The 25,419-nt window shown below is 41.3% G+C and overlaps 1 protein-coding gene across 8 annotated transcripts in view; it reads left to right on the top strand.

Annotated features, from left to right (window-relative positions):
• Positions 1 to 25,419, top strand: part of RUNX2 (RUNX family transcription factor 2) — a 346,128-nt gene that overhangs the window by 68,055 nt on the left and 252,654 nt on the right. For 7 of the 8 annotated variants that reach the window (XM_063115934.1, XM_063115933.1, XM_063115932.1 and 4 more), the window contains one exon: positions 20,241 to 20,515. The exons of the other annotated variant lie outside the window; for it this stretch is intronic. In XM_063115934.1, coding sequence (XP_062972004.1) covers positions 20,241 to 20,515 — 275 coding nt within the window. The remainder of the gene's footprint in view (positions 1 to 20,240; positions 20,516 to 25,419) is intronic. 8 annotated transcript variants of the gene reach the window in all.

The raw sequence follows: 25,419 nt of genomic DNA, 5'->3' as shown, positions 1-25,419 counted from the left end.
TCAATACAACTGTTAAAGATACAGAAGCCCTGTCCTCCTTTTCATATGGTCACCGTACCCTAGTTAAACGACATTAAATAAGCCTACAACAGTTTATGGGTTATTTGAGGATTGTTTAACCCTAAAATAGAAATGTAATAAATAAATAAATAAATAAATAAAATACCCCCTGCCTCCTGGGTTTGGATGACGCAAAAGCTGCAGCCAGGCAAAACGAGCCCATCTTCATGGGCAGAGAGTCTGGGGCTGCTTCTTAAGGCAAATCCCTCTCCTTGATGCTTCCTCTGAATACAGTATATGACCTCACCCCTCAAAGACAAGGAGGTGGACCCTGGGTTCATGAGAAGCTGTGAATAGGTAACTTCAATTATTAGAAAAAGGACTAAAAGTAAAACAGCAAGCATCATAATACCATTGCATTAATCTAAAGCACGGACTCATTTAGAAGACCGTGTATAGTTTTAGTTGCTCCATCTCAAAAGAATATAACAAATCTAGAATCTAGAAAGAATCAAGAAAAAGGACAAGTAACGTTTAGTTTGGGGTTGTGGGGAGAACACTAGACAAGGGAACCATAATGCAGTTTTATACATTTATCATAGTGTGTAGATAGGAAGTGGGTTTTTCTTTTCATAATACTAGAACTCAGGGGGGGATACCCAATGAAATTGATTGACAGTAGGCCCAGGGCATGCAGAAAGAAGTACCTACTGCGTACTTAAACATATCTAACTCATTGCCAGAATGATGGCCACTAGTTAAGAAGGTTTTTAAAGGGATTAGACATTCATAGGGGATTATTATAAGCCACAATAGTTAAATAAAACCTCCAGTGTTCAGAGGCACAGTACATCTTGGCAGTAGCAAGAATGGGAATCGCCATTCCCGTCTTACTCAACTTGTGAGCATCCAGAATCCAAAGGCATCTTACAGTTCAACCTATGCATGTTTACTCAAAAACAAGTCCCAATGTGTTCAAAGGAGCTTGTTTCCAGGTAGCTGTGCATAAAGATTGGAGGCCAGTCTAATCCAGTAAGGCAATTTTTGTTTTCCTATGACTTGTGGACTTCTGCAGTCAAATTATGCTGTGTCTGCTGTCTGACCAAGCCTCCTTAGGGCTTTCTAAACTTTATAGGATTTTTCTTTTCTTTTTTAATAATGTCAGGCTTTCATTGCCCCATCATAAAGCACCAAAACAGGCCACAAAAATCTTTCTCCCTCTGTAGGTCACCTTTAAGATACTTAGGTCATTATGAGCCGTCTCAGAATTTCCAGGCACTGGAGGAGGCCCAAGCCCTAATGTGTACTGAATTTCACATTAAGATAGGCCTGATTTTCTCTGCCATTTGTTTTTTTTTAACTTTTATTGCTCTGCAGATAATAAAACATGAAAAAATATATTTTATTTTCCTGCTGCAAAGCACGTAATTTACATCAATCATACCAGAATTTCACTACCACTGGAGTGTCACTTAAATGCAGAAACTGTATGGTAATGAAGCTCCTGTCTGAGTAAGGGCCATACTGTTTCATATATTTTTAATATTCATTTAAATGACATGTAATTTCTTTTTCACATGGTTTTCACATTGGTTTTGTTGTTGTTTTTCCTATGGTATTAGAATTTTTTAATAAATGCTGCATGAAATTTTTGCATTTATTTATTTATTTATTTAAAACATTTCTTGGCTGCCTTTCAGAAGCCCTCCTAAGGTGGCTTACAGCAATAAAATATATTAAAAAGATAAATACTAAAAATATAAACACAATAAAATAGCAATCAAAACAATAAAAGTGAATAATAAAACCAGCAACAACAATGTCAATAGAAGCAACAACTATGTTTTCAAGGCCTTCTTGAAAGCCTTACATGTTTTTAAAACAATTGCATAAATACCCATTAGTTTTTGTTTGTTTTGTTTTTGTAGTGCTTTCAGAAAAAAATATCTTCAATATGTGTGGGCTATATATTAGTAGAAGATTCTTAGTGCAACCCGAGTTGCCCAATGACAGGTGATTGAGGCAGATTTACCACCACCACAACAGTAGCCCCTATTGCAGTACTTTCCCTTTTTCTCTCTTTTAATTTTTTTGTAATTATTATTATTTCCAAACAAAAAAACAAGAAACATCGCAAAAGCATCACACATACATTTAAAATGGGCTTCCGATTTTCTCCACAGCAAAAACAGGTAACAATATGTTCTCTTACTCTTTAATCACAAAAAAAATGAGAAATTCCCCTCTTTTTGATATCTTAAAGTTTTCTTCTTATTCGTTGAATCCACAGATAAACAAATAATTTTTTTCTAGATCCCGCAAAAAGTCTATAAGAGGTTTCCATTCAGTTGTAAACCTAGATGTCGACTTTTCTTGAATTATTGACATAAGTTTCACCATCTCTGCCAACTCCAACGTCTTCACCAGCCATTCATCCACTGTAGGTACTGTTGATCCTTTCCAGTTCTGTGCATATCTCGCTGCCGTTACCATATATAGGAATAAGTTTCCATAACTCCTCTCCATTTGATTGTCCATTAAACCCAAAAGAAAGTATTCTGGTTTCAACTGTATATTAGGCCTTTGCTAGACCTACCTTTAAATCTGTGAGGGAGGAGGGGCAAGCCCACGATTCAAGACACGACAGGCTAAAGGAAAGCCCCGTTGTGTCCGCCATTTTTTCCTTAAAGGGCCAGATGCGCAGGAGCGCACAATCGACCAAAGTAAGTGGGGTTTTACTTTAAAAAAAAGGTTTCCCCACTCCCCCAACCCTGCCCCCGATCTCCCCCCTGCCGCGATCTCCCCCCTGGCCGCGATCTTCCCCCCTAGCTGCGATCTCTCCCCTTGCCCCGATGGGCACAATGCTCCATCTGCCGTTTTTCCCAGCTACTCGCGAGTAATTGTGGTAGCCGGGAAAAGCAGCGGAATGGTCTATTCACTCATGGTCATGGACTCAGCCCGAGGCCACGGGAAATACCGGGCTACAACTGGAGCCCATTACCCCAGGGCAAGGGAGGGTTGACCCCTGCCTGAGCCCGGGATCCCCTGTGCGTCATCTGGACGCACAGGGGAGAGCCCAGGGCTCACCCCGGGCTTACCCATGGTCTAGCAAAGACCTTAGTCTTTAATATTTTCTGAATTAAAGAATGAATTTGTATCCAGAAGTTCTTAGCTTTTTTACAAGTCCACCATATGTGATAGCATGTTCCTTCTTGTTGTGCATATTTCCAATGGATTCCTGAGACCCCTTTATACATTTTAGCCAATTCTGAAGGAGACATATACCATCTATACATCATCTTATAAAAGTTCTCTTTAAGACTAGAACTTAATGTAAACTTTAAACCTTTTAACCACATATTTTCCCATTGTTCCATTTGTATATTATATCCAAAGTTTTGGCTCCATTTTATCATAGAATACTTTACTTGTTCATCCTCCGTCTCGAACTTTAGCAAACGTTTATACATTTTTGCAACAAAAACATACATAATTCCCTTTCAAATTCAGACTTTGTTAGCTCAAAACCAGTGGTTCTTTTATCTATTTTGAACTTTTCTAAAATTTGTAAACAGGAAAACCATTGACATGTATGACCTTTTATCAACTCTTCTTTTGCGAAAATTCTAGCATATCGCGATACGTCAACCAATTATACATGCTTGTCATTACTCTCCTATGGTATGCCTCCTGTGCTGATAACCACAATGGTATTTTCTGACAAAACCTAGACTTGTATTTATTCCATATTCTCAAAATTGCACGTCTTACATAATGATTCTTAAACCTTAGCTTTATCATACCACAGATACCCATGCCACCCAAATCTCCATGTCCTTACAACACTTCTATTTATCAAAAACATCCATTCCTTCATCCATACCAAGCAGCAGGCAGAAAAATATAACTTCAGGTCTGGTACACCCAAACCTCCTCTTTCCTTAGCATCTTGTAGTATTTTATATTTACCTCTTGGTTTTTTTGCTTGACATATGAATCTAGATATATCCTTCTACCACTGCTTGAATGGTAACTCTGATGTCACAATAGGTATTGTCTGAAACAAAAACAACATTCTCTGTAATACATTCATCTTAATTGTAGCAATTTTCCCCAAGAGAGACAATTGAATTTTCTCCCATCTTGGGCCTTAGCTAGACCTAAGAATTATCCCAGACAAATGGAGGGGTCGTCTCTGCCTGCTCCCAGGATCCTCTGTGTGTCATTTGGATGCACAGGGACAATCCTGGGATATAGGCCTGGTCTGGCCATGGCCTTACTAGATCTTTTTAAATTTAACTACATACTTTAACATAATTGTTATGAAATAACATTTTACCATCTTTTGTCAATCTTAAAACCTGATTTATCTATCAACTTTATTTGCTCTTGGGATTTCATATTTTTGTCAACATCTTTGTCTTCTGTTTGTTAGCCTTAAAACCCGCTACTGCACCAAATTCTTTCAATTTTCTCATTAAGATTTCAATTCCTTTTAGAGGTTCTTCCAATGTAATCACCAGATCATTTGCAAAGACTCTCAACTTATAAGACTCTTTTTAAATCTTTATTCCTTCAATTCTTTCATCTTGCCTTATATCTCTATTCAATACTTTCAACACCAAAATGAACAACAGAGGTGACAATGGGCAACCTTGTCTTGTTCCTCTTTGTATTTCACATGGTTTTGTCAAATCTCCATTAATAATTATTCGTGCATTTTGTGAAGTATAAATTGATTTAACCCATTTTACAAAGTTTATTCCAAAGTTCATTTCTTCCAATATTTTAAATAAAAAATTTCCAATTAAGGTTGTCAAAGGCTTTTTCTGCATCTAGGAATATCAGTGCTGCTTGTTTTTCCAGATGTTTTTCCAAATACTCCAAGACATTTAAGACTGTTCTAAAATTATCTCTCATCTGTCTTTTAGGTAAAAAACCACTTTGATCCTCATGAATAAATTCTTGCAGGATTTTTAAAAAGTCTTTCTGCCAATATTATTGTAAATAACTTGTAATCATTATTCAGTAATTATATTGTTCTGTAGGTTTTCTTGGTCAAAGTCAAATCTTGTCCCTCTTTGGGTCTTAAAGTTATATAACCCATCTTCCATGACTCAGTTCCCCCCCCCTTTCTTATATTTCTTTTGTAGTTCAAAAAAAGGGGTGTTAACTCACCATCTCCACTGTAAGGAATGCATTTTTGCTGTACTGGAAATCTCTCTGAGTCGATAAGATAGTCCATAAATTATTTCAGAAATAAGGTTTGTCGGGCTTTGCGCCTGTGCCAGGTTAGAAAGCGGCTGTTGAGAGAGAATTATCTGTCACCTCAGGACTGTTCCACACAGCTTCCCTGACTGAGCTTTCACTCCGACAGACAAACTGCACGAGACGATTTAAAAGGTAATTACGGTTTTCTCCAGGGCATCCCCTTGATCTAGGGAGATTTTCTTTGGCTGGGGGAGCCCCCCCCCCCTGGGCTTTTTACAGCCTCTTTATCTCTCTGCTTTATGCGTAGTGTCTAGTCCGATATGTTGCCTCACAGGAAGTCCAGTACTTTCCCTTTCTCAATAGGAGTGCACACCACCATATACATATATGGCAGAAAGTGCACACTTCAAAAACACAATGCAGAAAGTTCCACACTGGCAGGGGCCCAGGCAAAAGAATGTGGAAGTGGCTGAAAAGAATGGAAGGACAGGAGCTGTAGGGGCCAACTGGGCCACACCATAAGTAAGATGACATAATGCTAAGGGGGACAAAGGTACCTTTAGCCGTGTAGCGGAGGGCATCTTCAGCAGGTGCAGTTTTTTTCACTTCACTTCTTCATGGCACACTATTTGTCAAATTCCCTTGTCTATACAACTGTTAAAGAGTTGTATAGGCTCTCTTCTCTTCTCTTCTCTTCTCTTCTCTTCTCACTCTCTCTCTTTTACGTCTGGTTACCCTAGTCCACGGCCTTAACTAGACCTAAGGTTTATCCTGGGATTGTCCTGGGGTCATCCCTGTTCATGTAAATGACACACAGGATATCCTGGGAGCAGGCAGGTACAACCCCGGGACGACCCCGGGATAAACCTTAGATCTAGCTAAAGCCAATGAAGGGTAGGAGCCATGTTAGATTATCTGCAGATATACATAAACTAAAGGGATTGGGAACCACCAACGTACAGCAATAGTTCTTGACTATATGACACTTACCACTGGTAAATCTCACAAGCCTATCATGACTAAGTAAAATATCTGTAATGTACAAAATGTCTGTCCTTGCAATACTTTCCAGTTTTCTGGTGAGCCTACAAATTCGTTTTGTGACATGTTTCTCCCGTTATTACCTCAACTAAGCCACTATATGTGCACCATATAGCCTTCATGCCAAACACACACACTTCTGTAATACCACATTTGATTCCGAAGCAGATTGTCATGTTCTGTGCTGCTCTTTTTTCCTTTCCTTTTTTTTAACTTTAGTTTTTCCAACATCAGGGTGTAGCATAGTGATTAGAATAGAAATACGTATTCTGTTAACAAGGTCAAGCTTCACAAATCCACCAAATGTGAATTCAAATTCAGATGTTAATTATATTTGACAACTTTGCTCATAGGTCCTGAAAAATATGTCAGATTTTATTTTTTATCATTTGTGACTTATGTTCCACACTGTCCACATCAGTTAGAAACAAGTCCCATTCATTTCAACTGAACATATTCCTATGGCTTTAGACGATGTCATGCCCTGATATACAACCCAAGGATTTTAAGTACTTGGATTTAAGCTATTTAGTACAATTGATTTTAAGGGCTGCAACTATATACTATGTTATAAATTATAGCAAAACAACAAGGTAAAAATCACAAAATCACTAGGTCTTGAACTGTGGAAATGATCTTAAACTATGAGTTACAAAAAGTGCAGAGACCTTCTGAGAGTACAGCAAGGAGCTTAAATTGTGCAAATAAATACATCTATGTTTCCCATTTGTTAGGCAAATTTCTTCTTGATTTTTATAACAAAGGGCCTATAAGCATATAACAATTTAGAATTACTTTTTTGGCAACGTGGTAGCAAAAGAAAGGGCAACCAGCTTGTGCCTTGCATATGAGAGAGGGTGTGGGAAGGATTCAGTAATGTCATTATGACAAATCTATTGGAAAATGGTATTTATTTATAATTTTCTGAAATAATGACTTTCAAAACAATCTTCAATTATATTCCCCCCAATAACGTTATAATTTATTCACTTATATTTATACTTTTTCTATATTTGTTGCTTACTCTTTTAAACAAATCTTAGTAAACAAATAAATCACATGTGAAGAAAGCCAGGGCCAATTTCTACAAGCTTTTTGATGCAGTGGCAGTTTCATTAAGCTACTACAGTTTGGCATGTTTTAATCAGTGGGATCAGCCTTTGATTGCTCATTATTATTATTATTATTATTATTATTATTTATTTATTTATATAGCACCATCAATGTACATGGTGCTGTACAGAGTAAAACAGTAAATAGCAAGACTCTGCCACATAGGCTTACAATCTTTACAATGAGAATTAATGTGAAAATCAGGAACATTTATGTGAAAATCAGGAACATTGAACCTGTCTTCTATCTGGTTCGATAACAGTGCGATCTCATTGCACCTAAAAGAGTCAGCCTAAATACCTGTACTTTGTGATATAGATAGATAGATAGATATTCTATACCAGAAACAAACCAGAATTTTCTGATATATAGGATATTTCCAAAATTATTATTATTATTATTATTTATTTATATAGCACCATCAATGTACATGGTGCTGTACAGAGTAAAACAGTAAATAGCAAGACTCTGCCACATAGGCTTACAATCTAATAAAATCATAGTAAAACAATAAGGAGGGGAAGAGAATGCAAACAGGCACAGGGTAGGGTAAGCAGGCACAGGGTAGGGTAAAACTAACAGTATAAAGTCTGCACAACATCAAGTTTTAAAAGCTTTAGGAAAAAGAAAAGTTTTTAGTTGAGCTTTAAAAGCTGCGATTGAACTTGTAGTTCTCAAATATTCTGGAAGAGCGTTCTAGGCGTAAGGGGCAGCAGAAGAAAATGGACGGAGCCGAGCAAGGGAAGTAGAGGCCCTTGGGCAGGCGAGAAACATGGCATCAGAGGAGCGAAGAGCACGAGCGGGGCAATAGTGTGAGATGAGAGAGGAGAGATAGGAAGGAGCTAGACCGTGAAAAGCTTTGAAGGTTAACAGGAGAAGTTTATAGTGGATTCTGAAGTGAATTGGAAGCCAATGAAGAGATTTCAGAAGCGGAGTAACATGGTCAGAGCGGCGAGCCAAGAAGATGATCTTTGCGGCAGAGTGGTGAACAGAAACCAACGGACTGATGTGAGAAGAAGGAAGGCCAGAGAGAAGAAGGTTGCAGTAGTCCAACCGAGAAATAACCAGTGCATGAACAAGCGTCTTGGCGGAAGAGACAGACAAAAATGATCGAATCCTGGCAATATTATACAGGAAAAATCGACAAGATTTAGCTACTGCCTCAATATGAGGAATAAAGGAGAGCGAGGAGTCAAATATAAAGCCAAGGCTACGAGCTTCCTTGACCGGAGTAAGCGTAACATCATTGACAGTAAGAGAGAATGAGAGATGAGGAGAAGGTTTAGGAGGAAAAACGAGCAATTCAGTCTTTGCCATATTGAGTTTCAAACGACGATGAAGCAGCCAAGCTGAGATATCTGAAAGACATGCCGAGATACGATTGTGAACATCAGGAGAAAGATGGCAGATATAGTTGTGTATCATCGGCGAACAGATGATATTGAAGGCCATGAGATTGAATAAGCTTGCCCAAGGGCAACATGTATAAGGAAAACAACAATGGGCCAAGCACCGAGCCTTGCGGAACCCCTACTGAAAGGGGAAAGGAGGAAGACGAGCTGCCATTAGCCAACACGCTGAAAGAGCGACCCGCTAGATAGGAGGCAAACCAGTTATAGACAGAGCCACAAAATCCAAGGTCATGAAGGGAATCTAAGAGAAGATCATGATCAACCGTGTCAAAGGCTGCAGTTAGATCAAGGAGAATAAGAACGGAATAATGGCCTTTAGACTTGGCAGTAAGGAGATCATTGGTGATCTTAGTAAGGGCTGTTTTGGTGGAATGCAGAGGACGGAATCCAGATTGAAATGGATCCAAAGCAGAGTTACTAGAAAGAAAGTCAAGACAGCGAGAGTAGACCGCACGCTCCATGCCACGGGAGCTGCAGGCGAGGAAAGGCTCAACTTCGTGGCTCAAGAAGTTATACTCACTAAAGCACATTGAACTCCATGCTCATCACTCTATGGCCTTAGCTAGACCTAAGGATTATCCCAGGCAAAGGGAGGAGTTGTCCCTGCCTGCTCCCCGGATCTCCTGTGTGTCATTTGGATGCACAGGGATGATCCCGGGATATAGGCCTGGTCTAGCTATGGCCTCTAGCTTTGTTTCCCAAATGTTTCTGCAGCTCAGGAAACATGGGAGAAGTAGGAGTGAGACTGGAACGTATGGAATGGATACATACCTAAGTGGCAGCACCCTTTCTCAAATATGCCAATCGCATTTGAGCATCCAATCATAAGAATTGTCTATCAATTTCCAAAAGAAACCAGGCAGTAATCCTACGTTCTTGAGCGACAAGGATGTTGCACACACACACACACACACACAAAACACACACACACACACACACACACCACACACACACACAGAGAATGAGAGACCTATGCAGACCACAAACAAAGCCTATAGAAGCAGCAGGGCCCGGTGGGAAACTAGTTGTTCCTATGAGGGGTTGCAAGCCTTTACCTCCCTAGGCTGCTGAGCTTCCCAGAAGTACATGACAGACAGGAATTGAACAAATGCAACAATAATCAAGATGGAGACGCAGCGAGGAGGAAAGCGCACCTGCAAAGCAACAGGTGCACTTTGCATTCTGTCACCAAGTTTTTAGAGGCACAGAACACATAAAGGTTAGAACATAAAGAGTTCGTGACTTCATGGACCAGCCCACGCCAGAGCTTTCTGTGATGTTGCACCACTAATATTGTTCAATAAAGCTACTGCTTTTCAGCTATCCCACCCCAAACCCCACCCTCTCTCGCTCTCTCTCTCTCTCTCCCTCTCTCACACACACACACTTACTTAATTCATTTCAGATATCTCCAGGATGGGGGAGTCACAGCAGGAGGGGCAGTGAGTTCTTTAATAACCTATCAGGTTGAGTGTGTACATTTTGTCCATGGCTTTGTTACTGGTACACTGGCAAGGGTGAGGGGAAACAGGCCAACTGCTTGTTGTTGTTCTTCCTTCCACTCCCACCTCCAGTTAATGCTGCTGTAATTATAAACCAAACAGTGCCATGAGTAGTAGACTGATAAAAAGATGTGCTGGGGAATTAACCAACAGTTACTGGCAAAAAACCAAATGAATGGGCTGGGCAATGTTCAACGCATCCTAGGGCACGAATACATTGGCTAATGAGACATTTGGCTCATGTGCCAGTCACTCTGATTGGCAAATTTACTGCTGTTTGTCAGGGGTGTGGGTGTGTGTGCCGGCACATCCAAGGATGAAACATGGGACCTGTTCTGTGATGAATGTGTGCTCTTCCACTAAAACTGAACATACAACTCACTTGGAATCTACTGAGTTTCTTTTATCTGAGGCTGTATAGTTAGGGTCTTGCTCTCTAGAGTGCAAGGCCATGATTTTGGTTCCCTCTTCCATCAAGAAATATTGTTGCAAGCCATACTCCCAAAAGATAGGCATTGTCTGGTGGACATTTCTTATGGGTGGGGATAGCAGTTAAGCTACCTCATCTGACCTTATTGTACTGTGCAAGAGCCTGCTTCCTCCTCTACACCTGGTGCATTTATTGTTATGATGTATGTTGCATGTATCAAAACATAGGTATACAGTGGGTCTTGAATCCTTCTTCTGAAGGAGCCTGTGGATTCTATATGTGACCATGGAGTTGACTGACTATTGTGATTGTAATGGGCTTTCTTGTGTCTGGAGCTGGAGAAGTCTGAAGTTGACTGTGCTTGAACTGCTATTAGGGTTGTTTCCTTTCTCCTGTGGTTGCTGAGAGTACATTGGATACCAAATAAGTTACACCAACATAATACTGGTGTACCAGGACCATAGGGTCAGCCTGGTTGAATTAATCATGCAATAGATTCCATTCAGGTTGAAAGGAATGAAGAATTAATTATTCCAGGAGACATGTAAACCAGAAACAGAATACAGCAACCTTTAAGTACTACATCATTTAACATCCGCATATAATATTTTTGTTGCTACTGCAAGAGAGTTTCCCAAGCCTCTACTTATCAAGAGGATCACTCATTTAGGGTCATTTTTGATGTCTGGAAAAAGCTGTGGTAAACTAAAGATATTATTTTATGCTAGTCTTTTCCCCCTTCCAATTTATAACTTCTAAACATGTATCAACATGGGTAGAAATTCTGTCACATGGAACTCTGCTAGGGGGTCATTAACAGGCTTATTTCTGCACCATAAGCCTCTACTACACAACTGAATATAGCCCATAATACAGAACCATTTGTGCACAACTGTATAGTATATGATATAACATTATTTTAACTATATTTTTATTAATTTCCACACAATTAAATGTTATTAATAATTTTCACATGTTGTAACTGGAAGTTATAGTAATAAGGTATTCAGGGAATTTGGATTTGTCCAAGTTCTGCCATTGTTATACTTCTATCACTGTTTCCTTTTGATATCTATTTTGCCTTATCACTCACTGCACTTCTTTGTTTTCGTCTTCTTTCCCATCCAACCTTATCTTATGGAATGAACATTATCACAAATCGATAGTCTCATCTCTTCCTTACTCTGTGCATGCATTAAAAGGGGAGGTGGGAACTGAGCCAGATCTTTTGACTTGAGGGAGGAGGGGCAGGGAGTTACCACAGCACATTGCTGAATTAACTCTTTTCTCCTGTTTTGCAACCCAAGGGGTCTCAGAGGAAGGGGGGCTGGGGGAAAGGGGATCAAGGGAAGTCAAAATCCACTATGCTTTTAAAAACCTAATAATTTCTATCCATGCACAGTGTGAGGGGGATGTGTACTGGTCTGTGACTGGTCCAAAGTCACCCAGTGCATTTCCATGGCCAAGTGGGGACTAGAACCCGGATCTCGCGACTCTCAGCCTGACACTCTAGCCGCTATACCACACTGCAATATAACCCTGCAAATACAAATACACCACTATGGTACAACGACCAGTGAACCCGGCAACTGATATATTGCAGTAATAATTGCAAATGGGAATTTGGATCCTTTTTAAATACAAAGACATGCTGCCTGCAAACAACCACCCTACTGTCAGAAGGACACACAAGGAAAGGCAAAGGTGCCATCACAAAACATAGTGAGCTCCACAGATCACTGATGATGAAACTTGCATGGCGCACTAGTGAGGATTCACAAGAAATCCTACTGTAGGAACAATGCATGTGTGAGGGGCATGCATGTTTTGCCCGGATGGGGAGCCACTACAAGAAGCAACAATGGAACCCACAACTGCGTATTCACAGGATTTGAAAACTAAGAGAGATTTGTTTCTGAAATACTAAAATGGCAAGCTTAACCATAACCACCCAAGCCAACGCAGATGAGAAAGTCCTACAGTGCTTTAGATTTGGAAGATGATTAGGGTCTAATTCATGCAGACTCTTGGGACAGGTTTGCAAAACTCAGAATCCACCATGTTTATGAATTGTGTTCGCCAGCTCTGTGTTCTGGTGTGCAAAGGGTGGGCAACCCCATTTTTGAAGTTCCATTCAAACAGCAGAAGCAGATAGATCAAGCTCCTGGTGTGCTTGATGGGTCATATTTACCTTAGTGCATCACCAGTTGTGTAGGCCTGCCCAAAGGGATACTGCTCCATGGTTGTGGAGAGGCCAGAAAGAATACTTGCTTTACATCCTGTTCTTTTGGATACATTCACTTTATTTATTTATTTATTTATTTATTACATTTCTATACCGCCCAATAGCTGGACCTCTCTGGGTGGTTCACAAGGAAAAAAAAAGGGGGGGGGGTTCTCAGCTGCACATAAGGACACTAATGGGATGTCCAAGATCCTACTTAGCCACATAGGGCATTTATGACTTTATAATTTGTGCCCAGAAGGCAGCAGGGAGCCTATCCAGATGCAAAAGTACTGGTGTGATTGAATGCCTAACCTACATAAACATGTCCATACTTAATACCTCATTCCTGCAATACATTGTCTATACAGATAAATTATCCACTTCTTGTAGAGGTTTATTTCTTCCATCTAGGCGCCACATCAAGCAGAATATAGTGGTATGAAAGAGGGTGCTATATAAATAAAATAATAATAATAATAATAATAATAATAATAATAATATGGCAAGTGTCAATGGCCCTAACAGTTATCTGTGCACTTCAATAATACCACTATAAAGCAGTAGTGGGGCTCCTGCCTTTTATATATCGCTTTCATAGTGCAATATCCTGCTTGGTGTAGATTAGGCCATAGTGGATGATCCCATTGGAAGAATTTTTGTGAACCACCCAGAGAGCTCTGGCTATTGGGCGGTATAGAAATGCAATAAATAAATAAATAAAATGGAGGGGTTTATTTTTGCCAATTTCTCCCTTCCCCCTGCACTCCTTCCACCACCTCCCACCCTGTTCCAAAGGGTCCTCCAAACTCTTTGTAGCAGTTTTTCAGGGGGTGCAGTGGGAAGGAGGCAAGCTGTTTCCATATGATAAATCACTTTTGATACAGATAGTAAATAATAAACTTAGAATAAATGCTACCTCCAATTTATTTGAAACTTTTCAGGAGAAATGTTCAGCTCCAGCATATTAACATGCACATGAAATTTCAAAAGAAATTATCTGTGCAAATAATGTTGAGAACAGATGAGATGCAAATTAAAGACTTGTATTGGTATGTACTGTATTTCTTCAATTCTAAGACGCCATCGATTGTAAGACGCACACTAATTTCAGTACCAACGACAGGAAAAAAGCTTTGATTCTAAGAAATAATAAACGCACCCGCGATTCTAAGACGCACCCCATTTTTAGAGATGTTTATATGGGAAAAAAGGTGCATCTTAGAATTGAAGAAATACGGAAAGTTGAATTACTCACTGTGCACATAGAGCTCTGGATAAGTTTGGGATAGTTGGTGTCCAGTTTATTAACATTTTTAAAAACTGCAAAGACGTATTATGTATTTTATGATAATCTCAGTGATGTCACTTGACAAAAATGGCAACATATTCCATGTAGACAGCAGCAAGCTTTCAGTAAAAGGAATAATAATGGAGATGATTCAGTGGCAATATGAGACACACAGTTTAACCATCTTAGTTAAATATTTCTAGGACTTTAATCATAAGCAGTGGCTCAGTCCTGTAACTTACTTTTATGCTAGGCCCTAACCCTGTTCCACATGAAGTAAATTATTCTGTGCATGTGTGTAGTGCTCACCCCCCTTACAGCTATGTGTCAATCCTTATACATCTTATTTCAGCCGTAGAGAATGAACATCACAGGGTGTGGTTTCCAGAAAATGTCATTCTGGGAAGTTGTATGTATCCCATTCATCCTTCAAGGAGCTCAGGGCACTGTACACAGGAGCTTGTCCTTGTTTCTTCTCACAACAACCCTTCTATATAAGTGGGGGTAAGAGATGGCATCTGTTCCCCGGTCACCCAAGGAACTTCAAGGTTTAACCTTTGATCTTCCTGGTCGAAATCCAACACTCTTTTGTAAACGAACCACTGCTCCATCCAATCATTTGACTAGAATATTTGTAAGATAATATTTCAAATGTCAATAATGTTATTCGGATAATAATAATAACAACAACAACAACAACAACAACAACAACAACAACAATAATAGCATTTATATCCCGCCTTTTTTCCTCCAAGAAACCCAAGGCGGCGTACATAATAATCCTCCTCTCCATTTTATCCTCACAACAACCCTGTGAGGTAGGCTGGGCTGAGAGTCTGTGACTGACCCAAAATCACCCAGTGGGCTTCCATGGCTGAGTGGGGACTAGAACCCGGATCTCCCAACTCCCAGGCCAACATTTTACCCACTACACCAAAATGGACTTTTTATATGTAGTATTTTCATATTGCAAACCTTGCCCATTGTATGATGCCATGAAACTATGAGCAGGATCTAGTCAAAGGAAAGCAAATTTAAATTTTGCTATTTCAGGGACAAAGTTAACCATGTGCTTAATTTAACCACCACTGTAATAAACTGGTTTTTAAAGTCCTTAATTTCAAATGGATCATGTCAGAATATATTAAGCTGATATTTCACAATAGCACTCAAGGAATCTCTTGTTCTGCATCCAAATAATAAATAACTGGGGCAAAATCAAAGAAAGCTTCTAGACCAGACTTCCGGTGTTTGCAGTATTGTACCACGGCCATTGAGCCCGTTAATCCAAATTATTATTAGATGAAGATAACCACTAGCACAGCTCAAGTGATTCTACATCACTTCCAACAACTACAACATTCTGTAACTTCTGAATAATTGTCTAAATTTGAGAAATAAGATCTGGACAGGTTCAGGTATGAACGGATGATTCACCATTTAAAAGACAGCACCAAGATATTGGTCCTGGCTATGCCATTGTGAAAGAAATACATAATTTGCCCCCGATCCACTCTCCAAGCAAAGTCAGCCTAAATATGTATTACCATATCTTACCCTAATGTAAATTGTTGTTGATTGAAATAAAATATATACATTAGAACATATGCTTTGTATGGGGGGAAAATAATTATAGCATTTCACTGTCTTTAGGACTGTATGGCCAGGACAGTGACAAATAACTGTTACAATAAAAACACACATAAAATTAAACATTGTCCAGTTGAGCTTTATTTACATCAGTGAGGAGTAAAATTAATTTAAAATGTATAATATATGCTCAGCATCCATTGTGCCAATAACGTTTTTTAAAACACGTGTGCATGTGGAATTTGGCATAAATGGTGCCACTGTTTCTAGCAAATTACAAAAAAACGAGAATGGTGTTTTTTTCTGTTGGTGAAATAAGAGTTATACCTCTCCACAGAAGGCCACCACAGAAACATTCAAAATATGGCTTTTGAAAAAGTCACTCTGACAGGCTTTGAGATGATTAGTTATATATTTTAACAAAGATTCAACATGGCAAAGAACGTCAGTTTAAACAAAAAGCACCCATATTACACAGCTACAAATCTCTTAAGTGTTATATTATTTAAAATGGTATTAAACTTGGCTAATGAACTTTTTATTTTTTAAGTGAAGGTCATCTATTTAGAGTATAATCTAGCCAAAGAGAAGCACTTTTAAATCCCACTGCTTTCTACAGGAGAGTTAAGCATTTGTTTCTCTCCCTCACTGATAGCACTTACAGGTGGTTCAACTTTGGCTGTTTTGTGTAACCAGCTTACCATTACACACTTTCATTGTAACTCTGTGGATCTCTGACATCTTTTGCATATTCAGATCAGTTAATTTTGATGGGGAAGCTGAAAGAAGCCAAAGGATCCTTTTCAGCCATATCTACAGCTCATCTAATATAAACCATAGCATACAATATCTGCAAAATCCATATAACTGTCATTCATCTTCATAAATCATACATCTGCAGTCCTAAACATTCTCAACGTGTATATAAATCCTATTGGAATCAGTGAGACTTGCTTCCAATAAAAAAATGCTCAGGATCAAGTCTACAGCTGTTTTAATCAAGGTATTCATAATTCTAATCCCTGAGATGTGCATCCCCTTCCTGGATTCAGTAAGTAACCGGTAACTGTATTAAGCAGAAAGAGATTTTTTGAGAAGGCTCAAGCTGTTTTGCCAAAAGCCTAAAATTTTGTGGAGGCATTTGGTGGAAAATTGTATTTCCACATTATAAATGACTGCAGTCTATTTTAAGTAGCTCTACACTGGTAGTTTCCATTAGCTTCCTTAAACATCTCAGCTTTTCTTTTTTACTTAGCAGAGAAAGTTTATATTTCAGTGTGATTTTCTAAAAGTAGGCCTAGTTCTATTCGATTTAGAAATCTTGGCAACTATATTGTTTATTGTGGATGCAAGTTCATTAAATATTGCAGTCAATGTATGTGCCCTAAATTATAAACTACTAAACAACAATCCACAACCCAATTACTCTAAACAAAGTAATGGGTAGAGGTAAATCCCAAATAAATCAGCATGATTTACTGACAACTAAATATTTCAGGGTTGAGGTGGAAAACACCACCATCTTACCATACAGTCACTTTTCCAGCGGAACTGTATTCCTATATAAACTTAGCCACGTGTCTTCCAAAAGTCATGGGAAGGACAGATATTGGCGCAACTCGCAACAAGGCTTTGCAAGAGCATAAAAGCGGATGGGAGCATTTTGTATTGTGCTTAAAATACCATCGAGGGAGCGCGATGCGTCAGGGTCACTACGGAACATAATCAGAGTTGGAGAGGGGACAGGTAGATTTAAGAACTAAAACGAAAATAGAGTATCGTGTATTTCAAGTTCTCTTCAAGGATACGTCCTTTTGGAATAGAATTCGATTAGAGAAGATTTGCTCCAAAGTGAGAGGATTACTCTTTAGGAGGACCAAGGAAAGGAAGAAGAGAGGGTTATGGGTTAGCGGACAATCTACAAGTAACTACGGAAATGCGCGGGATGGCTTCTCCCCCCCCCCCCCAATCCCGCCGCGCTCTTTTTGTTTTGAAATGTAAGCCTTCGTCACGTCAGACGAGTTGCGAGTAGGATAAAAACGACTTGTCAGGAGTTTGGGCTCCCCCGCCCCATCGTTCGGTATAATGGTTTTGGAAATAAACACCACCACCCCCGAGTGACAGGCTGAGATGTGTGGAAGCTGGAGGCGCGCGAAGTCCCGGGGTCTTTCGGCCTCGCCGGCAGGCGCGCTTGTGCCTTTCCGCGTGCGTATCTTGGTGCGGGCATCCCCGCGGCAAAGCTCCGACGGGGAGGGCGCGCAGCCGTCCTGGCGGCTCGAAACACTCCCCGCATTGTTGGTGATATTAGGGGGTGGGGAGAGGCGCGCGCGCGGGAGCAGCCCACCCCTCCTCTCGCGGGTCTCGGCTTCCCCTTTGCGCACACGCGGCGCGCTGGCAAGTTTGCCTTGGTGAGGAAGGTTGCCGCCTCACGCGAACTCAAGCCTTAGGAATTAGGAGGACCGAGGAAAGGATTTGATAGGTTGTTATCTGCACGGGGAGGCGTTTACCCTATTTTACTATTGGGTATGTAAATAGTTTTTAATAAGATCTGCCTTTTGTGTGTGCGTGTGAAGGGGGCCAGCCAGGCACGCTCCGTTCCTTCCCATAAGACGGGAAAGGAGCGGTGGGAATTCGGGGGACGGGACGGGACGACGACGCGTGAGGCGTCCGCCTCCCAGATTTGGGGAGACTTTGGCCACGGACCTTTGGGGCGTTTGTTTGGAAAGCGTAGAAAAGTTTATAGCGCTAAGCATTAAGTGGGAGGCAGTCGTCCCCCACCCCCAGGCACACGCACACGCACACACGCGCGGGATGGATTTGCCTTTGCCCCCCACCCCACCCCACCCCCTGCCCATTGGGCAGCGCGGCTCTTTCCCAGGAAGGGCAGCGCGTCCTCCCTCTCTCTGCGGCGGCGGCAACAACGCAGAGCGCAGGAGGAGAGGCGCGCGCGCACGTTTGTTTTGAAGGCGACCGGAGGCTGAGGACTGGCGGAGGCACCACGTGCTGCTGCCTCTCATCAGCATAATGATTGCTCGAGCCGGGGAGTCCTGTTAGACAGTCCTGTATATATAAACCACAAAAACCTAATCATTAGAAATCCCAGCCTCCGCACATTTTGGGATCATTTAAAAAAGAAAAGAAAAAAAGGCAGACTTTCCTTCCTGTTGCCTCAATCTTTTCTTGACGTGACTTTTTCGTAGAACACCCCCGCAATTTTTTTTTAAAGCGTGTTAAACTCTTACCGTCCCCCCTTTCTTTGGTCATTAAAAAAAGATTTTTTTAAACTCCAAATCTTCTATTCAACTTTGTGTTCCAGCAACGACTTAAGGAGCAGGATTGCACCGCCACTGCTTTCTTCAGCAAGTTGCTCCCTTGAGCCCGGCCGCCCCCCTTCCCCCCCCCCTCGCCCCGTCTAACTTCATCCCGCTTGGTGCGTTTCCTTGAGTCGGAAGCTGGAACGGTGGAAAACGCGTGATCCTTCCTCTGCAGCCGTCTAAAGTTGCCGCTTTCGTTATTATTTTGACTACTTTTGCGTTCCCTAAACCCCACCCCGGAGAACTTGTTTCTTATGCGGAAGAAGAAGAAGAAGAGGGCAGCCTCGGACTGTGCAAAGAGAGAAGACGCTTTTGCAAAAGAGACAGTCCCCCGTCCTCCCCCCCCCCCCCCCGCCTGTCCTCCGCTCCTACCAGAAACGGCCCAACTAGTACTCGGGAAACCTGAAAAGTCCCCTGGCATCTTAACTTTATCCGATCCAGAGACTTCGGCCGGTGGTGGGTGGGGGTGGCGGACCTCCCTGGAGGAAATCGAGCCGTTCTCTCCTCGGTCCCCCGCTCGGTTCTTACAAACCAACCCGTCTCACATTGAAGCAGCAACGGCGGCGGCAGCAACGCTCAAGAAACTAGTTTTATTTCCTCGCCCTCCCAACAACCCCTTATAGCACCTCCTAAACGAAGGAAGACAAGAAAGACGGAGGGGGCTTGGGTGCAACAAGCGTGTAGCAATCGACGAAGCCTTGGTCGAAGGGAGGGGGAGGGGGGCCGGGGGGGGAGCAAGCGGAGCCTTCGAGCAAAAAGGAAGGAAGGAAGGAAGCGGCGCGCTTCGCAGCTGTGCAGCAGCCGGGAGACTTTGCAGTGGCGCTTTGCAAAGCGCAGGAGGAGGCAGCCCCGGGGAAGCCGCGGAAGCGCCTCCCCAGAACCAGCCGCACTTTCCCTTCCCACTGTGGCTTTTCCACCCCTTCCTGCACTTCATCGGACCCTGTTTTTCTCCTCTCACCCCCCCCGCCCGCTGCCCTCTCCCGATCCACTCCTTTTGCCCCGCTATTTTCCCAGCTCCCCGTTCCCACTCAAACGCCTGCTCGAGCGACACCCCCCTAACCCCCCCTGCAGAACTCGCTAACTTGTGGCTGTTGTGATGCGTATTCCCGTAGATCCCAGCACCAGCCGGAGGTTCAGCCCCCCTTCCAGCAGCCTGCAGCCCGGGAAGATGAGCGAAGTGAGCCCGGTGGTGGCAGCAGCCCAGCAGCAGCAGCACCAGGAGGCGGCGGCCGCGGTACCCAGGCTTCGCCCGCACGACAACCGCACCATGGTGGAGATCATCGCCGATCACCCGGCCGAGCTAGTCCGCACCGACAGCCCCAACTTCCTGTGCTCCGTGCTGCCCTCGCACTGGCGCTGCAACAAGACCCTCCCGGTGGCATTCAAGGTAAGGGAAGCTGGGCAAACCTTCAGCCCGCCCGGCCGCTCGCCCGGCCGGCCCCTGTGGCGCAAGGCGACTTCCTTGCGTCTTCCTTCCAGGCCTGAGTTGGGGGCAAGGAGACAAGGGGGGGATCTACACTATTGCTTTTAAAGCACTTTGAAAACGTTTTGAAAACTGTATATGCAGTGTGTCCTGGGCTCCAACAGTTGTCAAAACTGTTATAAAGCGCTTTAAAGCTGTAGTGTAGATCCCCCCCCTTGGGTTGTCCCTAGCGCTCCTGGCAAATCACCGTCCTTTTGCACCCATTGCATGTAGGCTCCCCATTTACTTTACAGTAATGTAAAGTTCACCACTGAACTTTATCTGACAGAGATGTGGCCTTCTGTTCCCCCAGAAGTACCCCTCAGGGTTCTCATAGACATGGCTCCCAGGAACACCCACCTATCTTGCCATCCCTGTACAACAGCTTCCACCTCTCATGAAGACACATTATTTTAGAGGCAGAGCTCTCTTCTTTTATCTGCACATGTACACTTTCACTATACCTTCGATATGAAGCACTCTCCACAGTTTTCTATTCCTGCCTGCCTGGGGCAAAATCTGTTCAGTTTTTGTTTTGTTTTTACCTCAGATATGAGGCATCATTTACACAAATGTACCTGGGAACACAAATATACCTCTTCTTACCTTGATGGTAAGGCAAGAGCTATTGGGTCTCTTCCAGTTCCAAGCTCTTCTACTGCCCCCCCCCCCCCACCTTAAACAGACTTGCGCCATTTAGTTTGCATATTATACCTTGTGGGAAACCAGCCTTCTTTACCTCAAATATAATTCACTTCGTGCAACTACTTTGCCTTTTTCTACAAAGACAATCAGTATCATTTAACTCCATTCTAAAGAGCCACACACCCTTTGCGAATTTGTACAGGCAATGCAACTTCATATTTATCCTGCAAAAAGGAGTAGAAGTATTTCTACTTCTTAATCCTCTAAAGGATATTATAGGGGTGTCAGATAAAGGCTAACAATAATGGCTTTGTCCCAAACTCATTCATTCATGAATAAATCTCGTTGAAGTCAGTGGCGCTTGCATTTTGAGGGGAGCTAGAATGCCTGTTGACATTTCTGTTAGTTTTCCATTATCAGTCACAGTACTCGGCTCACTATTATTAGCCATAAGACTTCACCACCATTCAAAAGAATTAGCTTTCCCAGTTATCTGTCTTACTGCATGCAGCTCTGGACTCCAGTGATGGTGAAGCATTTCTGTGTGCAAGGACTATACAGCAAATGCGTTCTTTAATAAAATGACCCCAACCAGTGCAAAGTAATCTTTTAAATCCCTCAGCTAATAACCAGGTTAACCACAAAAGTATGCTACATCTAATTGAACATTAGGGTCAATTAGACCCTTGAAAACATCGGACAGGATCTTTTGGGGACACTGGAGCTAACCTTTCCAGAATGAAAGAAAGTGGTGGTTTAGCTCCCCCCAATGTTTTCAAATTCCAGTACTAGCCATCTTCCCTTTACTTACCCAGAGATTCATAGGCATGAAATAAGTAGTGGTATTATGTTTGATGATCTGCTGCTGTTGAACTAAAGACAAAACTTAGGAAAAGTTTCCAGGACTATTGTAGGGAGTACCTTTTTGCAGTTGGGTCAAGGTGTTAGATTTAAAGTTCTGTTTGGAAACTCTTAAGACAAAAATATATTTTACATAAGGGGCTTTGTTGATTCACTGAGTAACAAGGATGAAAGGTGCTTTAAAACTAGTGATAGCCAGGATGGGCTCTAGATTGGGTCTAAGATGAAGGGGGGAAAGGGAGGGGGAAGCAGGATACTTCCCTTCTTTTCAGTGGGAGGCTGTATTGTCCTCCTGCTGGACAAATTTGAAAGTGTTTGCCCAAGAAGATGCTTGCTTTGCCAGGGGAAACAGAGCTACGTTATTAGAAGGATCACACATCCGTTAAATACCACCCAGATCTAAATGAGGAATGTTGTTATTTTCTACTGAAAATATGCCTGCCCAAGATTTGAGATCTGTTGGAGGAGCTCTCCTCTGTGTACCACCAACACAAGACATACATTATAGTGGGAAGTCGGAGAGGGCTTTCTCTGTTGTGGCACCCTGCTTGTGGAATACCCTCCTCTTGGGGGCCTGAATGGCACCAACACTGGCTTCATTTCAGCACCAAGTTAAAACATGGCTTTTTATCAAAGCCTTCAAGGGCTAAATTTCCCATGGTTACACATAGTGTTAATTGGTTTTTTAAAAAATATTGCTTTAAAAAAATTTCTACCAGTTTTAATTTGTAAACTATTTAATTCATTTTTAGCTGTGTAAATTATTTATGTTTATATTATTCTAATTTTATCTGTACGCCGCCCTGAGATCCCAATGATAACAGGGCAGGATACACATGTTTTAATAAATAAATACTGACATGTTCTCACCCTATGGACATTAGGAAAGGTAGAATGCCTTTTCCCTCCTCTTTCTCTCTCTCTCTCTCTCTCTCTGTGTGTTTGTCTGTCTGTCTTTCTGTCTCTCTCCCCCAGGTGTGTTTTTATACTCCTCAGCTATATCCCAAAACTTTCACTTCTAAGTTGGATTGTTCCACGACAGTTATTACCTAACGGTGGATAACATTAGAAATTGGAATGTTGTACATGGAGATTTGATGTGTGCACAAATATACATGGAATGTAAATAGAGTGCACCGTGCCCTTCTGCCAGACACTAGCCTTTTGCCCTAGTGTAATAGCCATGGCCAAAGCCACATGTAATTCTGAGCTGCAAATCATACACAGACTGAACATTTTACTCCAGAGAGTGTAATATAGTGCTAAAAGAGATGCTGTTTTTGTAAATGGGAAAGAAAACATTACTAAGCTGTTTGGGAAATGGTAACACTGGTTTAGTTTTGTACTTTGTTCATAGTTTGGCAGAAAAAGCTTTGAATTCCTTCAGGTGGCCTAGTTTCACTGGACACTCATTACAAGATGATTCAAAAAGTTATTGGAGGTTTCAAAAAGTTATTGAGGATGGAGAGTGGTGGAATCTGGTTACTTGAACTCACTGGCAGCCTGCTATGCCATCTGTACTCATTCCTAGAAAAACTGTGAGAGAGATGATTGGTGTCTTAGTTCTGATTACTGTCGTTCTTTGTCTTAGCTCTGCATGATACGGCTTGCAGATAGCAAGTGGAGATAGACATTTGGAAAACTCTCCTGTGCTTTTTTCTGTCTTGTAAATCTGCCAGACATGCTCAAGAACCATGTCTGTTTTCAGGAGTGGGGCACTTCTCAACACTTGAATCACAGGGGTTGCTGACAGTTAGTGGTAGTATTTCAGATAATGTTGCTTGTAATTTTGAACAATGATAAATTACACTTATTTCAGAGTTGTAGTGCATTAAACTGAGCATTATACGTCATTTAAATTAATATATGTGTTCTTGGTCAACTTTGAAGTGTTAGGGAGGTGACCTCTGAACCAAATCTTAAAATATATACATAGAGGTGATATGTATCAGTAACATATTTAACAGACAAATAGATGTCTTTTTAATAATAAATCACATATCTGTTGTATAATTTATACTGGTTCATAGTTATACCAGCTATATTAGGTGACTTGATCCAGTATTAAGAGTGCTAAAATGATACTGTGGTATGTTCGTTATGTGTGCCAATACTATATAAACAAATAATTGAGGCATCAAATATACTGCCTTGTGCCCTGAGCATTTTCCCGATGGCATTTAAATCCAGACTTCACTTGTATAACGTGACCAGGCAGTGTACTTTGCTTATACCATAAAAAGGCTCTGGACTTACTTGGAAATAGATTCTTCTGAAATGAGCAAAACGTATTTACAAATGAAAGTGTTTAGGATGTAAGGTTATTTGCGTGTATTATCTAGTTCTAATGGAAAACTTTTGTATGTTGAAAATGATGTTAGCACATTATGTATAGTATGATACATGATGAATAGAAAGATGTATATTCATCTTTAAAGAAACTTTGTAAGACATTTTGGGTTTAATAGTAGAGACTAAAATTGCATGGTGTAGTATCAGTGTCAACTAAATGGAAAATATTTATTTCTAAAAGGTAATTTAATTGAAAACAATCCCAAATAGTAATAACTGAATAAAACGCCAGTTGAAAATACACATTGACTTGATAGAAAAGTAGATCACCCACAGCAAGGCGCTTTTATATGCAGCGACTGATTGGGTTTAAAGCAGGGTCTTAAATCTATTTTGTGCTCAGTTGTAATAGATGAGGTATGTTATAAATTGTGCTGCTTTTGATTATAATTTTTAAAAATCATATTGGTCAAGCACTATGGAATGTTAGGAAAATGCTGACAAGGGTGGGTGGGGTTCTGATTGGATTTACTGAGAAAGATGTGCAAACACCCTGAGCCTAAAGATTTTTATTTGGAGGGGTTCCGCTGATTCCAAAGCAACTCTCCCCCCAAGGAAATGCGATTAATTTCCCACTTTTGCTTAGTAAATTAAGGACAGTTAGATAAATACATTTATTGACTTCATGTTGGAAGGAATGTGGGTCTGACCCAGCTCCTTCCATCAAATTCCCATGAACCATTCTATATAGTGCAACTGGACTAGGAATCCAACATTTGACCCACTGTTAACGTTTTAATATTTCATTATATTTTCACAAAACACTGTGTCCAGTCATCACATCACTTGCTCCAGAGAAGCCTTATTAGAGTCAGTGGGACTGTACCAAAGTAAATGGTTAAAGGATTGTAGTGAGAATTATTAGGAAATCAGGTCTTTTTGCTGACCTTGATGACATATTAGCAAAAAAGGTTTCCAGGTAACAGCATAAATAAATACATACATTAAAATTTAGTGTGAAGTATTAATTC

This window comes from Elgaria multicarinata, chromosome 2, assembly GCF_023053635.1.
Source record: "Elgaria multicarinata webbii isolate HBS135686 ecotype San Diego chromosome 2, rElgMul1.1.pri, whole genome shotgun sequence".
In the NCBI taxonomy this organism is placed as follows: domain Eukaryota; kingdom Metazoa; phylum Chordata; class Lepidosauria; order Squamata; family Anguidae; genus Elgaria; species Elgaria multicarinata.
The sequence above is the reverse complement of the archived record's forward strand: the minus strand, read 5'-3'. Positions and strand labels throughout refer to the sequence as shown.